The following is a 15,626-nucleotide window of genomic DNA, read 5'->3' as shown; positions in this document are numbered from 1 at the left end:
TAAAATAACTCATATCTGGCTTTATAGAAGAGGATTTGCTAGTACAAGCTGCAACTGCCAAAAAACTTATAAGGTTTATTATGAATATCTTCGTATTGTTTGCCCAAAATACTCTGAAGATGAGGAAGGATGCAACATGAGTTGGTACGTTTGGTACGTTTGTTCTTCAATTTAGCCATAAAATTGTTAAATAGCAAACCTGCCTTTTTCAAACGGCATACAGCTAGAAGGATTTTGCTTACCCAATTTTCTCTTCTGTCATTTGTAAACTAGTTTGGTGTGTCAAGTGTAGGAACATGCTAACATATAATGGTCCTAGCAATATTCTTTCTCCAGTCTTGATTTAGTACTTAAGAAAAATATTGGCAGATTATAAGGTAATATTTATCATTCGCAAATATTATATTGGATTTCTCTGTCTTTAATTTTCTAGCATAGCTATAGTCTGAGGGTGAAGAGAGAATAGGCATTGGTTTTACCTTGAATGCTGATTTTCAGAGACGCTGTGGCATTGTCCAGACATGGGTTGCTTCAGTCAGATCTGCTGTTGGCTGAGTCATAGTTTTTTGACCACACCCTTTGTTCCTCCCTTTCAAGCTCAGTTTCGGCGAAGATGGCCCCAAGAAAGATCTCCAACAGGAACCAACACTGTTAGAGATAGGGACCGGTCCAATGCGGCAACTGGAAAAATAAACTCCTTAGACATAAGAAAAAGTCAAGAACAGGCCCTGAGACAGAGGGAGGGGCTGGACGATGCCACAGTGTCTCTGAAAATCGGCATTCAAGGTAAGACCAATGCCTATTTTCCAGTGATGGCTGTGGCATCGTCCAGACCAAAGTTTTGGCAGTCCTAAGGGCGGGATGCCGAAGAGACCCCAGCTTGATGCACCTGTTGTAATACCCTCCTACCAAATGATGCTTCAGCTGAAGCGAAAACATCTAATTTATAATGGTGAATAAATGGTGAAGGAGTGGACCAGGTGGCCATCCTGCAGACCACCTCAAGGGAGGCTTGGGTAGCCCAGGCCGCTGAGGTAGCTGCGCTCCACGTGGAGTGAGCAGTAATGCGACCGGGAAGAGGAAGCGCCTAGGCTTGATATGCCGAGGCAATGCAAGCTCTGATCCAGTGACCAATTGTCACGCTAGGACCATTACATGTTAACATATATTTCCTATATGAATTTATACCCTAATGAATTTGGTAAAAACAAAACAAATAAGGCCACTTAATGTAGATTTTGAGAGCCCTCCGCACATCTAAAGTGTGCCACCTCCACTCCCAAGTCATGAGATGGCCTTGGACAAAATTTAGGGAGAACAACCTCCTGAGCCCTGTGAAAAGGGGAATTTACTTTTGGGATAAAGGAGGGGTCCAGGCGTAAGACAATAGTGTCTGGTCGGAAAACACAGAGATCTTCTCTAACAGAAAGGGCTGCCAGCTCAGATATGCGTTGAGCTGACATTATGGCCACTAGAAAGGCTACTTTGAGAATGAGGAAACAGAGGTGGACAGTTTGGAGAGGCTCAAAAGGGACCCCAGTTAATGTCTTAAGTACCTTGGGCAAATCCCAAGTGGAGTATCTATGTATGGAAGAGGGCCGTAAGAGACTGGCTCCTCTTAGAAATTTTTTAAATAACTGGGTAATGAGTAAGGGGCACCCAAGTGGCACCGGACAAGGCCGTAGATATGGCTGCCACATGTCTTCTAAGGGTGCTATGGGCCAGACTGCAGTCTAAGTCATCCTGAAGGAATTCAAGTATCTGAGGAGCGAAGGCTGAAAGTGGGTTGATCTGGCGGGATTTACACCACCTATAAAAGGTTAGCCAGGTGGCACTGTAAAGCCTTACTGTGGATCTATATCTGCAGGCTTGCACGGTGTGGATAACCCTATCAGAATAATTGTCCTGTCTTAGAAGGACCCTTTCAAGTGCCAGGCAGTCAGTTGGAGCTGTCAGTTGGATCTGATGGAATCATCCAAGGTTGTGATATGGAGAGACTGACCAGGTCCGCAAAACATGGGCGACATGACCAATGGGGAGCCACGAGGATAATCTCCTGTTGGTGATGACTTTCCGAAGCAGGGCCTGAATTAGGGGTAGCGGAGGAAAGGCATAGTGAACTCCAGGTGGCCCTTTGAGTCAGAGACCGTTGACCCCTTCCACCCTCGGTGTCGGGAACCTTGAGAAGAATTGAGGAAGTTGGTTGTTCAGGTTCGTTGCGAATAGGTCGATGGTCGGAGTCCCGAACCTGTTGCATATCTTTTGGAATATGTCTGGATGGAGCTGCCACTTGGCGTTGTCCACTTGAGTCCTGCTGAGAAAATCCGCTTGGATGTTCTCTGTCCCTGCTATGTGGTCCACTCGAATGGATAGGAGATGTTACTCGGCCCACTTGCCAAGTCGAAACAATTCCTCCATGAGTCACCTCAAATGAGTCCCCCCTCATGTGGGTGACATGTGCCTTTGTGGAAATGTTGTCTGTCAATATCAGGACATGGCGGTTTTGTACAGTCCGTTGAAAATGTCTGAGGGCTAGGCGAATGGCCTTCAACTCTAACCAATTGATAGAGTTGGACAGATCTTTGTCTGACCAACGGCCTTGCGCTACCTGTGATTCAAGATGGGCTCCTCAGTCAGACAGGCTGGCGTCTATAGTGAGAACGAGTCTGTTGTGATCTGCAAAGAGACATCCCTTGTCTAGAGAAGGCAATGTCCAGCAATGTAGCGATCGCCTGACTGAGAGGGGGACTCTGACCATGGTCATGGTGTGAGCCTGACGCTTTTGCTGGAAGGGAAGCAGGAACCACTGTACATGTTGAGCGTGAAGGCGTGCCCAGGGAACGATCTGAACACATGAGACCATCTTGCCTAGGAGTTTGGACAAAGTGGCCAAGGGAACTGACGAGGTTTGGTGAATTTGGGTCACCAATTCCCATATGTTGGACCTTCGTTCCAAGGGCAGGTAGGCTGCTCCCTGCATCAAATCGATGATGGCGCCAAGATGGACAATTCTGGTGACCAGAACTAACTGGCTTTTCTTGTAGTTGACCAGGAACCCGTGGTCGTTCAAGGTCCGAATTGTGAGGTCCATATCTTTTAAGGCTTGGTCATAAGAATGAGCCTGAATTAGAATGTCATCCAGATATGCCTGGAATCTGACCGGTTTCAGCCGTAGGTGGGCAGCTACGACCTCCAGACCTTTGTGAAACACCTTGGGGCCGAGGCCAGTCCAAAGGGAAGAGCCCAGTATTACAGATGTTTGCCTGCATAACTGAAGCGCAGGTATTTTCGATGTGCTGACAGAATGGGAATGTGAAGGTAAGCCTCCATGAGATCTATAGAAACTAGAAAATCATTGGGACGAATCCCTTGAAGGATAGAGATTAGTGAGCACATTTTGAATCTGCAATAGACTATGTATGAATTGAGGAACTTCAGATCTAGAATCGTTCTCCACCACCCTGAATGCTTCAGAACTACAAAAAAGATGGAGTAATAGCCCAGCTTCCACTGTCTTTGAGGAACCTCCTCTATAACGTGAATTTGAAGGAGGTGTTGAATAGCTTGTTCCATCAGCTGTCTTCTGGTCTTGCTATTTAAAGGAGAGCACTGAATGAAGTGGTTTGGAGGCTGGGAGAGAAATTCTAGAGGAAGGCCGAATTTTACTACTGAGAGGACCCAAAGATCTGGTGTTGAGCTTCCCCACCTGTCCCCAAAGAGGGCCAGGCAGCCTCCAATTGGAGGAGTGGGCGGTGAGTCATTTACAACCGTGGGATTGACGGTAGCCAGAGCTGTGAAAGGACTGCTTAGACTGCGGGAATTGTTTGGTCCTGTCCCGAAATGATTGACTGTCCGATGGTCGGTTAGACCCCTGCAGGTAAACTTGATGGGAGGGGCTTCCCTGGGAATAGGCACAAAAGGACGTCTTCCTGTAGAATGGGGAGGGCCTTCTAGCAGCGCGTCTAGTCACTGAAGGCAGAATTTTTCACTTGTCAAGTGTTTCAATGAGAAGCGGCTCAAGTGACTCACCGAACAGTTTCTCTGCTGAATATGGAGCTGCAGCCAAACGCCATTTTGCCTTAAAATCTGCTGGCCACTGGTGAAGCCAGAGCAGCCTGCGGGCTGACACTGTAGAGGATAGAGCTCTAAATGCATATTTAGCTGAATTTAAAGTAGCATCAGCTGAAAATTGAGTGGCAGTAATAATCTTGTTGATATCCTGATGGAGGCAAGCCTCACTAGGGGGTACCCTGGCCTGCAACTGCTGAGGCCACAAAATAGTGGTTCTATTGAAAAAGGAGGCCGAGGAAGCCGTTTGAATTGCCCATGCTGCAGCTTGATGGTTCTTTTTAAAAAGAATATCAAATTTCTTATCCTCCGGTCGTAGATCTTCAGATTTATCCCCTGCCACATATGAAGAGGAAGAGCAAAGAGCTGCTACAGGACTCTCCACTGGGGGAACCTGCAATAGTTGGACAAACCTAGGTGCTACAGCATAATACTTTTTATCTCTACCATGTGCAGAGGATAGGGTTGCAGGACTGGACCATTGCTTTTTGCCCACATCTATGAACAGTTGTGGGGTTGGAATAAAACACTGTTCAGGAAGAGGTTCAGAGAAAAGACCCTGTGGTTGTCCCTGTTGAACTTCCTGAGCTTCTTTGAGGTAAGCATCCTCTTTTAATGCAGCAGTGATTCGTGCCTTATACAATAAGGATTTGAATCTATTTGGGGGACATAAACCTGTAAATGCAGGTGTGTCTGGAATCACCCCTTCATCATCTGATAAGTCAGAATGACGTTCTTCATCAAAGGCAAATGCCTCGCTTGCTCTGGAAGCTGCAGGAGAATGAGAGCCAGTAAGGCTAGCTGCAGGAGAACCTCTTATTTGAGAGGAATGTTTTGAAATTATTGATCTAGAGTGATGACCCTGTAAAGCTGCGGCCATGCAAGAGGCAATGGCCTGATCAATAAGGATGTGCAATCCTTCCAGTAAATTTTTAAATGGGTCCTCTGGGGTTTTTTCTGGTAAGGGAGAATCCCTTGCAGAGGCTGTTGTTGTAAAAATCCTACCAGATTCAGGAGTCGTAGGGTTAATCAATTGGCATGCAAAAGGATTTTGAATTGTGCCTTCTTCATCATGATCATCATTGGTCCCTTTTGATGACCAAGCCTGGTTAACTGCAGGAATAGGGAGGGAAGGAGTGGTGGGAAGATTAGAAACCTCTGTATCAGGCACATTTGTAACAGCCTTGGTTATCTGCTTCTCTATGGATTTGTGCCTTTTTTCCAAATCCTTTTCCTCCGCTTTAGAAATGTGCTTGTGTTTGCAAGTGGCTTTCTTTCCCGTGGACTTGCCAGCTCCCTCCCCTTGGGAAGAGCGATCCACCATGTTGAATTTATACTCACTGCGACCAAGATGTCGGCTAGAGAAGTAGTAGTTTCACTTTTGCCATGTGGAGGAATAAACGGTGGCGGCTATGTCGGAGAAGACCAATGTCAGCCAGCACACACATAAGCAGGAAGTATTCTGCTCAAGAGTGACTGTCCAGGTGGCCTAGAGGCAGTCACTATCTAGCACCCACAGCCATGATTCCAAGAACTGATGGCTGGAATATGCCACAGGGAGAGAGAAAGGAGTAACTTTGCAACTCTCCACTAGAAGAAAACCTCGTTGATGGTATGAGGGATCGAGGAATTGCTTCCAAACCTCTCTCTCAAGCTCGTTGGTGGCAAAGCAGCAAAAAGATGCAGTTTAAAATGCCGCGGCGCTCCAAAGGGCTGATCGTCGGTGTTTCAATGGTGCTGAGGGCGGTGGCGGCCGAAATAAGCGATCCTGGAGCTGTTGCCAGGAATTGCTGTTTAAATTGGTGGTACAGCGTTCTGAGCCCTGTGCGCCATTTCGTTGGTGGTATAGGGCTCAATGTCACCAAAAAGAGTAAAAACGGCCGTGTGAAGGGAGCCGCCCAAAATGGCGGCCGCCAGGAGCAAAGAGGCCTGGTAGACCAGGATGCTCCAAAAAAGGCTGGGTAGACTGGTAGGCTCAATTAATTAAATAGCCTAGTAGACCGGTACCCTTGAAAAAGTAAAAAGAGAAAAATAAAAATAAAAGGTCAAAAAACTTAGAATAAAATAAAGGAATCGAACAGACCTGGGCTGAGAGCCAGATCTGCAAGAGATGTTTCTCTCAGGCCGACTGAGTCGAAACTGAGCCTGAAAGGGAGGAGCAAAGGGCATAGTCAAAAAACTATGACTCAGCCAACAGCAGATCCGACTGAAGCAACCCATGTCTGGACGATGCCACAAGCATCACTGGAAAAAGGTATAGAATAGTTATAGATACGTAAAGGATTTGGTCCATGAATTGTTCCACTCACAGAATAGTTTTGATGGTGAATTCCTGAACCAAAACACTTGTGATTCAGATGTTTTTGTCAATGCATTGAATCAGATAGGGCTAGAGCTGTGGTGGGGCAGTGGTTAGAATGCAGTATTGCAGGCTAAGTCTGCCAATAGCCTGGAATTCAATCTTGACCAGCTCAAGCTTGATTCAGCCTTCCATTCTTCTGAGATCGGTAAAATGAGGATCCAAATTGTTGGAGGCAAGATGTTGAAGCTATAAACCACTTATAGAGTGCTGTAAAGCATTATGAAGCAGTATATATGTCTATATAAGTGCTATTGCTATTTTGTTCTATTCAATTGTGGCTTGGGGGAAAGGGGTAGTGAAAAAGCCATGGACATGGCTGTTAACGGATGACCAACAAAGGAGAAATTTGCAGGCTCAGCTACCAGTGAGAGCAGCCACCGCCTCGCTCATGCCTTCTCATCCAAACTGCTGGTGTTGCTCTGGTTCTTTCCGCCACAGCCGCACAGCCTTTCTTCCAATTCTAGCTATGCCTTGGCACTCGCAGCTGTGGGAGCCCAGCACTGTGGTTCCCCTCGCTTCAACCAGCAGTCTCTGCTCACGTCAAGGAATAGGTGGGTGGACGGGAGGACAAGGACAGGCGCAAGGTGACGTGCCACTTCCTGGCCAGTTTGGGCAGGGACCTAAGTGCCACACAGGGACGGCTCTCCCAAAAGAACTACGGCAGAGCCTTGCAGCTTTTATCTGCCGGCTGGCCTCTGGGTAAGGCCCCTCCTCCTCTCCCCTTCCCGCAGTGTACTGTTTTTCTAAACACCCAGGCCGGGCCAGGCAGCAATTCCCAGGAATGCACCCCAATCGAGGAGGCTCAGGCTGTATCCTGCAGCTTGCATAAACCGCTCCTGTCCCTTTCAAAATAGCCAACCGGCACTTCTCTCGGGCACCCAGGCCTGGCGAGTGGCTCTTCTGAGAAAGGGGGGAGAGAGACAGGCGTGCCGGTGGAGATGGGCTTTGGTTGCTCATTCTGCTGAGACCCTGAACGACTGGCCTTGGCTGCGCCTCACAGGCGGTCTGTCCACCAGGGGAACCGAACCGACGAAATGCTGCTTTCCGCTGGCCCTGCATCCCTGGGCAGAGCTCCAGGCGGAAGGGCTTGCTTTGGCCCTAGGCTGGAATGGTGAGGAGGCAACGGCAACAGCATGAAGGGAAGCCATGCGACCGGAGGCCTGGCTGCCGCAGCCTGCAAAAAAATCATCATCTTCAGCGCCACCGGCATGCCTGCCCACCCTGGTGCAAGTCCTGGAGGCGGGTGATGCAGGGGAGGGGCATTGGCCTGGGGGGGCAGAACAAGCGGTGGACCTGTGACACACTTGGGACACAGCTGCTTCCCTAGAGAATTCCCCCAGCCAATGTTTTGAGCATGGTTAACATCTCCAGCCTAATGAGTTCTCTGTTAACACTCAGTTAACACTCACCACACCTGTCAATTTACCAACTCCAGTTACTGCACCAGTGAACATCGCACAGTCACTATCACCTCACTAATGAATCTCCCAACACCAATGGCATTAGCTGGCCCTTTAAATATACCCATGAGACCTGTGGAAAGCATGCCTTTCCTTCCCCAGGCATTGCCAACCACTCCCCCCGGTAAAAAAAAAAAAAAAACCCTAGAGCAAAAACTTCAATGCAGTATTAAAAAGAATAGAAAAGGGGGCTGCTGTATATTGTTTAATGAACTGCTAAATTGACCATGCCCACCCAGCCACATGAAGACTTAGCTATGCCCACCCAGCTGGTCCGGCCCCCCAACAGTCTGAGGGACTGTGAATTGGCTCCCTGTTTAAGAAGTTTGAGGATCCCTGGGCTAGAGGAAAGTGCCAAGGAATGTATCTCAGGGCTTTGTTTTTCCAAATTGGACAGCAATACAAGTGAAAAGAATCTGGACGAATCACAAGCCAAATCTAAGCCAACAGTACAATGCAGTTGCAAAATAAAGCAAATGCAGTACTATACCACATTAGCAGAAGTATAATGTCAAGATTAAGACAGGTTTGTCCCTATTGTGTATCCATCTGTCTGTACCAAGTACATTATGTATGGTTCTGAGTATAGCATGTTAGGAAGGGCACTGAGCAGAGTGAGACACAATGGTTAAGATATTTGATTATGACTGGTGGGGGCAGTTTTTAGTCAGCCATGAAAGGTCACTGGGTGACTTTGGGTTAGCCACCTTCTTTCAGCCAAATCTACCTCACAAGTTTGCTGTTGCAAGGAAAAGTACACAGGGAGTACTATATGCACCACCCTGGGCTGCTCCCAAAAGGTGGGATGTAAATCTGATAGATAAATAGACAAGATCATGACTAGAGGACAACAACCAAGTTAATAAAGAAGCTGGCAGGAAAAGCTACTGTATGAGAAACAGTTGAAAGTGTTGGATGTTTAGCCTGGAGAAGAAAAGATTGCAGCATATGACAGGCAGATAGATGTGTACAAGATGAAGCAGAATTGGTCTGAATTGTTCAGAAAAAATAAACAATAGGTTTAAATTACAAGGAATGAGATCTAAGATGAGCATAAGAAAAAAAATCCTAACAGCTGTTCAATAATGGAACAGTCTGTCTTGAGTGGTAGGTGCACCTTAACTGTGGCCGGGGTGGCCAACTGTCAGGGATATTATAGTTTTGCCTTCCTGCATAGGCAGGATATAGATTAGATGTTCTCCAACAACCTTTCCAAACTTTACCTTCTGTGATACCTTGGGGATATTTACTGATTTATCAGTGAAATGTGTGTGTGTGTGTGTGTGTGTGTGTGTGTGTGTGTGTGTGTGTGTCCGTCTCCATCTATCTCTTTATGGGCATGTAGCAAACTGACTTCCAATTTATTTCCAATATGTAAGTTGGGCAATGAATAGGCAATCTTCTAACTCATTTTATAAGTGACATATGAAGTTCCTCTTCATATTACAGTCCTATTAGCTGATGAAAAACAGTGCTCTTTTATGAAGTATACTTGAAGATATCTCCTAATATGGAAGAAGAAAGGGAGGCTTGGCAGCAGCTGGTAACTAAAGTCAAGGCTCATATTATTCATCCTCTCCTCATTTTATTAAATAAAACAAGCCTGGATGAAGATGAAACCAACTTTAAAATATACATATATGCAGCTTAGCACTGCCATAGAAAAGATCCAGTTTCATTTCCAGGATTTGCCTCTTTTATTCTTGAGTGACAGCTCTCACGTATTCCTATGCCAAAAAAACTTAAACCATGTTCCTGGAATTGATATTACTGTTCTGCATATTATTTCATAGGACTTTTTATACCTACCAATGACATGTTGCTTTGCTATTACTATATTTGGCTTGTGATACTGGCCTCAAACATTGGACTATATGAGGTGATACACTGTCTTTTTTATCATTTTATGACTGTTCCCTGTTTCTGAATGTCAGTCACGTCATTTTACTTGCTGTCATGTTTTTTTAAAAGTCCTCCTAATTCATGAAGCCAGCTGTTTTTACAGACAAAACTGCATGATGCTAAAGATCCTTATTTTTTGAATTCACATTCAGGTTTATGAAATCAAAATCACAGTACTCCGTATAGAAGGAAAGTATCATTTTTTTAAAAAACAACAACCTGAAAGCATTAAAAGATTAAATCCACCATGTGCTCTTACTATAATGTTCTTTATTAGGAAGTTAAGAGTTAACAACAGCTTAACAGATAGATAAAGCTTTCAGTTTGATAATCTGTCAGCATGTTGCCCAATTTGAGACTGTAAAACAATGTCAACTAAGAAGAACATATTCTTAATTAGATCCCCTGCAACTCAAGTCTTCAGAGAAAAAGTTGTTTTAAAATCCAGGTTTATCTTTACAGAACTGTATACGTCTGGCTATATTTTCGAGAGAATCAGCACCCCAGATGGGGTAGGAGTAGCTTGAATGATTCTGAGAGTGATGCTGATGGCAGCATAAGCTTCTGATAGAATCAACAACTTTAAAGTCAAAATGGGAGAAGTAAAGCTAAGGAAAATTCACAATAGGGATGAGGGAAGGTGGATTTCTGTAAGCACGAGGAAAGCCAATCCACTTATGAGAAGTTAGCTCAAAATTAAGCTTAGAAGAAGGCAATGCCAAACCACTTCCATATTGTTGATAAGAAAACTGCATAAAGGTAAACAAATTTGGGTGTCAGGTTAGAAGTCCCTATTTCAGTTATAGGATAAGGAAGTATTGGACTTGCTGGGTAAGTCTTTTTTGTACAACAGAGCAAGCACATCTATGAGTGGAACATATCAGACCTAGCCCTGGATATATGATCTTTTCACAAGCAGGAGTTGCTAATTTTTTTGTTGAGGACAAATTCTGTAGAACCTTCCTACCAAAAGACAATTTAGCTGAACACATAAGTCAATGCCTGATGGAGGGCCACATGGAAACAGTACAATTGTCCCTCAGGAGGTGTTAAGTGTCAGAGGTAGCGAAGGTTCCTAGTAGGATGTGCATTAAGGAGAAGCTCTGTGCTTTGTATTCTAGTTTGATACATGCCTTAGTTCATTTTGACTGTGACAGTTAATCTAGATTTGCACCCTATGTTAGGCTTCTGGAAGGATACAAAAATGCTATTGGAGGCTCTGAATACATATTCTACTTGAGCAGATCTTGACAACCTGCCTTATGTCTACTTTGGAATTCTGGGTTCATTTGTTTTTAAAAAAATAGACCTACATGCAACGAAAAGATATCTGGATGCTGCAGATCTTGGACGAGAACCCTCTCACGTTTTTTTAGATGATGTTTACAGATATTAGGAGTGTCAATTTCCAAATTACATACTCTAAGGATGGTGAGTGCAGGGGATCAAATAGAACTTAGATAGGACTTGAAGCACTAACTGGAAATCCCATATTGAGTAATCTTAACAAGAATATAACAATGGACCAAAAGGACTGTGTGTTCTCTAATGTTTGGACTGAGGAGAAAGCTGACAATTCCATGCAAATTGCAGGAATCAATGCAACAAATAAAAAGGGTGCAGTAATACTGATATACTGTATACTCGGAATGAGAAAATTGGAGATATGGAGGAACTGCAGCATGATTTAGATTGGGTGAGCATGACAATCCAAGAAATAGGTTAGCAGACTTTGGGGGGGGGGGGGAGAATCTTTGTTTATTGTTAATAACTTCTTCAAACAAAAGAAATACATACTTTAAAAACAGCCATTAGGGCTACATTACAGAAACCAAAAGGCGGAGGAGTGCAGTTTGGTCAGCCACAATGCTTCTTAGTGCAATTCTGAAATAAGACCATGAATTATTGAAGTGAAATATATGGGTTAAAATTAGAAAATTAAAGAGGAGGAGTGCCAGCAAGAACTGATTTGAAAACAAATAATCAGAATGTAAAATCAGTATAAGGAACAGATTCAGTACATCAGAAAACTAAAGCATAAAAATATTCTTATAATTTTAAAGAGAAAAAGATTCATGATAGTTAAGAATAAGCTATGCTGGGAGGAGGAAGATAAAAGCCCTGGTCAATAAATTATCTTTACAGGGACTGTAAACAAAGATTTGTAACTGAGAGATTGAAGGGCTAAAAATAAGAGAAAAGACAAGTTTTCTCCTTCTAAAAGGGTTATGATGCAAAAAAGCATGAGAAAGTTTTAGATCTGACTGGCTACAATTTCTAAATTTGCTCAGAATTCAGATCAGCTAGCTCTCCTGAACTTGCACAGAAACTGCCAGCTATCTTATAAAGCTACCACTTCCTGGAATACAATGAAGATATTGTTCTAATCCATGCTCGTCCATCAGTGAGATCCAGAGAAGGAGGAAGTCAAACATTTGCACAATGGATCCAACGGTTGGAAATGAAGGAAAAAGTATTCAGGAAGCATAAGAAATTTTATGAAAGGAAATACTGAAGGTCCAAACACTCCATAAAAGATGCAAAAATAGGAGAATCTTAATGCAGAATTAAAATACTAAAGAGAAAATGTGACATTTATACAAAAGGGAAAAAGGGAAACAACCAAAGAATACAGGTTATCTCCGTTAACTGCAGGAACTTTGTCAAAAAAAGCTAAAGCTCAAAATATATTGAGGGTTGTTAAGAGATGGGGGAAAAAATAACCAAAAAGCTATTCTTGCATGATAAAGATAAAAGGACAGCAAAAGAGACTGCAATCCATGTGACAGGAGAGAGCGGTGAAGCAGTACTGGATGATGGGACTTTTTAAATTCCTATTTTGAGTTTATCTTCTCTCAGGCGGAAAATGGAGCCTTAGCTGCATCATGATTATACCAGTGGGAGAAGAAAATTGCAGTTTACAATATTTAAGGAGACTATAAGAGAAACTGTAACTAATTCAAATGAATTTATCTCTCAAGAGCCAGATGGATTATTTCCCTACTGAAAGAACAAGTGCAGGAGATCATAGAATCACTTTTGGTAATCTCTGAGAATTCCTAAAGAATGGTCATCTCCTTCTTAAGGAATACCTGGGAAACTGTTAGACTTGTCATTTTTAGCGTTTATACTGGGCAAACTGTTCAAGTAGCATGCTTGTGAACTATTGGGGAGGCATTTTACAAGCAAGAGGATCCAGCATGGATTTACTGGACACAAATCATGCTAGACTAACCTTACATTCTTTCTTGATAGAATAACTAATTTAATAGATCAGAGCAATGCCACAGACAAAATGTGATTGGAACTCAGTAAAGTCTTTGACTAAGTGCTCCATGATATGGTAAAATACAAGCAAGATATTACTGTTATTGCCTGACACTACTATAGCAACTCTGGGTGGATTATAAATTTAAAAATAAAGAGACTTAACTATATTATATAGGTTGTTAACCAGATGGAGGAGTGGACTTATTTTCTATTAACAGAATGACAGAGTTGGAGGTCTTCTAGTACAATCTTCTGTTCAAGCTGTCCCCTGTCCTATTAAAGGACCAGAAGTAATTGGAGAAACTATTGCCCATATGAGCTGTTAGTAGAATAGGTTATCACAAGATGTGGTGAGTTTACATTTCTAGAAATCTTAAAATGGACTAAATGGTCATTGTCAAAGATACTAGCAGGTCCTGAACTGAGCAATGGTTTAGATCAGATGATCACTTCCACTCTTTGATTCTATGCCTTTTATGCAACCTTCAGCATAAGACAGATATGCCCCAGTATCTTTATATATGATTAATACGCCCAAGATGATTGTAGATCAACATCCCATGATATTTACAAATCTGGAAAGGACAAGGGCCTGATGTAACTGATATTCTGCCTGATGCAAGTTAGTTAAATCATAGGAAGTAAAAAAATAACCTGACCCACACAGAAAGAAACACTTAACATAGCACGGTCCAAGAGCACACTGCACACACAAAATGAAGAAAATATGATTAGATATTCATAGCATCCTAAGTTAGTTCACTAGCACCCGTTTTAATAATAAACAGCCTCATTCAGATGAATCTGACTGTTCCATTTCTTTTTGCAGTAATTGGGAATTATTTTCTTTTGTCTTAGTTTTTGCCCAAGAAATAAGAGGAAATCTGAAACTGCAACTTTGGATGAGTAATATTTACCTATACCATTTTAAAAATATAAATACCAAATAACCAAATAAATTCTCAGCTTTAAATGGTGCTGAACATACCGTAAGAGATCCATTCTGCGTGGTGGCTGTATTTGTATTCTGTTCTCCATGCGTTTGTCCACTTCCATAGATTGTCAGATTGTGCTCGCTGGTCTGGCCTGCATAGTCCTGAGTGTGGGGAACACCATACTCTGTGGGGATCCCATTCTGTGGGGGAGGTGGGAATGGGATTGTGGTGAATGGCTGGACCATTGTGTCAGGAGTAGCTGTTGGCTCCTGGTTACCCTGGAGAAAAAGAACAAGGGAGAATGCATTACTTCTAAGCCACAGAAACCAGTGACTGTCTCCCAGTCCTAAATTGGGAAGTCAGAAAACATGTCCATCAACTTGCATTGGACCAATGTGGTAGATTAACAGCCCATAAACTGAGTCCGTCATCCTGCAGTGTTTTGATTCAGGCTAATTTTATTATTTTTATCCCTAAACACCAACTGTCCCTTGTTGACAGAATATATTCCTTCCTTCCTTCCTTCCTTCCTTCCTTCCTTCCTTCCTCCTTCCCTCCCTCCAATGTTGTTTGCCTCTTTTTTTTCTCTCTCTCCACTACAGATGGGTTATCTCACCCACTGTTCAGCAGCAAAATCTCTTGTCTCCTAGAAACCATCCATATACTTTTCTTTAGCATGTTTAGCGGAAAAGCACACTTAGCATAAGACACAAATGTTCAAATAAAGGTTCCAAGTTAAAGGCACTTAGAATCCTATTTACTTAAATGCAGAGAAGAAATCAAACTTAGATTCCAAATTCTTTGATGATATATGTATTGGAACAATCTTTTTTTCAAAAGAATACAGAAAATGAAACAGCACCTGTACTGCGATGCCCAGGACTCAGTATCTGGACAAGTCATTTCCTCTGTTCCAACCATGTGATTATACTTCTCAGGGATTAATCCTAAAAGTGTTCTATTCCAGAATATTTCTCCAGTGCTGTGGAGTCGGAGTCGGAGGAAATTTTGGGTACCTGGAGTCGGAGTCGGAAGTAAAAAAACCCTGAGGAGTCGGAGTCGAAACATTTATCTCCCGACTCCATAGCCCTGACAGTGCTGTGGAGTCGGAGTCGAGGAGTCGGAGGAAATTTTTGGGTACCTGGAGTCGGAAGTACAAAAAACTGAGGAGTCGGAGTCGGAACATTTATCTCCCGACTCCACAGCCCTGTAATTTTCACTGCATGCTGAAAGTATTTACCGAAGTTACCCATATAGAAGAAATGAGCCTCTAAGTGATATTACAGAAGCTTCTGTTTAAAAGACAGAATACTTGCTATCAAAATAAGAACTATGGATGAGAGTTTAATTCTATGCTACACAGAACACCTTTAAAATGTTTAAAGTAAAACAGCTCAGTACAGGTGCTGTTTCATTTTCTGTATTCATCTTTTCAGAAAGGATTGTTCTGATACATCATCAAAGAATTTGGAATCTAAGTTTAATTCCTTCTCTGCATTTAAGTTAGTCTTTGAATGAAAAAGATGTCCTAAGCAAATATGTGTATTTAAAAACAAGTTTAATATACTCATTGACTACAGAAAGAAGTGACCATAATCAGACAGACCAAAGGGATACCTGATCTATCTT

At 43.0% G+C, this 15,626-nt stretch overlaps 1 protein-coding gene across 6 annotated transcripts in view; it reads right to left on the bottom strand.

Moving 5' to 3' along the window:
* Positions 1-15,626, bottom strand: part of RBFOX2 (RNA binding fox-1 homolog 2) — a 221,536-nt gene that overhangs the window by 63,797 nt on the left and 142,113 nt on the right. For all 6 annotated transcript variants that reach the window (XM_070947652.1, XM_070947651.1, XM_070947653.1 and 3 more), the window contains exon 3: positions 14,051-14,275. In XM_070947652.1, coding sequence (XP_070803753.1) covers positions 14,051-14,275 — 225 coding nt within the window. The remainder of the gene's footprint in view (positions 1-14,050; positions 14,276-15,626) is intronic.

The sequence above is a fragment of the Pituophis catenifer genome, unplaced genomic scaffold (genome assembly GCF_029215685.1).
Source record: "Pituophis catenifer annectens isolate HBS135680 unplaced genomic scaffold, rPitCat1.0.hap2 SCAF_7, whole genome shotgun sequence".
NCBI lineage: Eukaryota > Metazoa > Chordata > Lepidosauria > Squamata > Colubridae > Pituophis > Pituophis catenifer.
The sequence above is the reverse complement of the archived record's forward strand: the minus strand, read 5'-3'. Positions and strand labels throughout refer to the sequence as shown.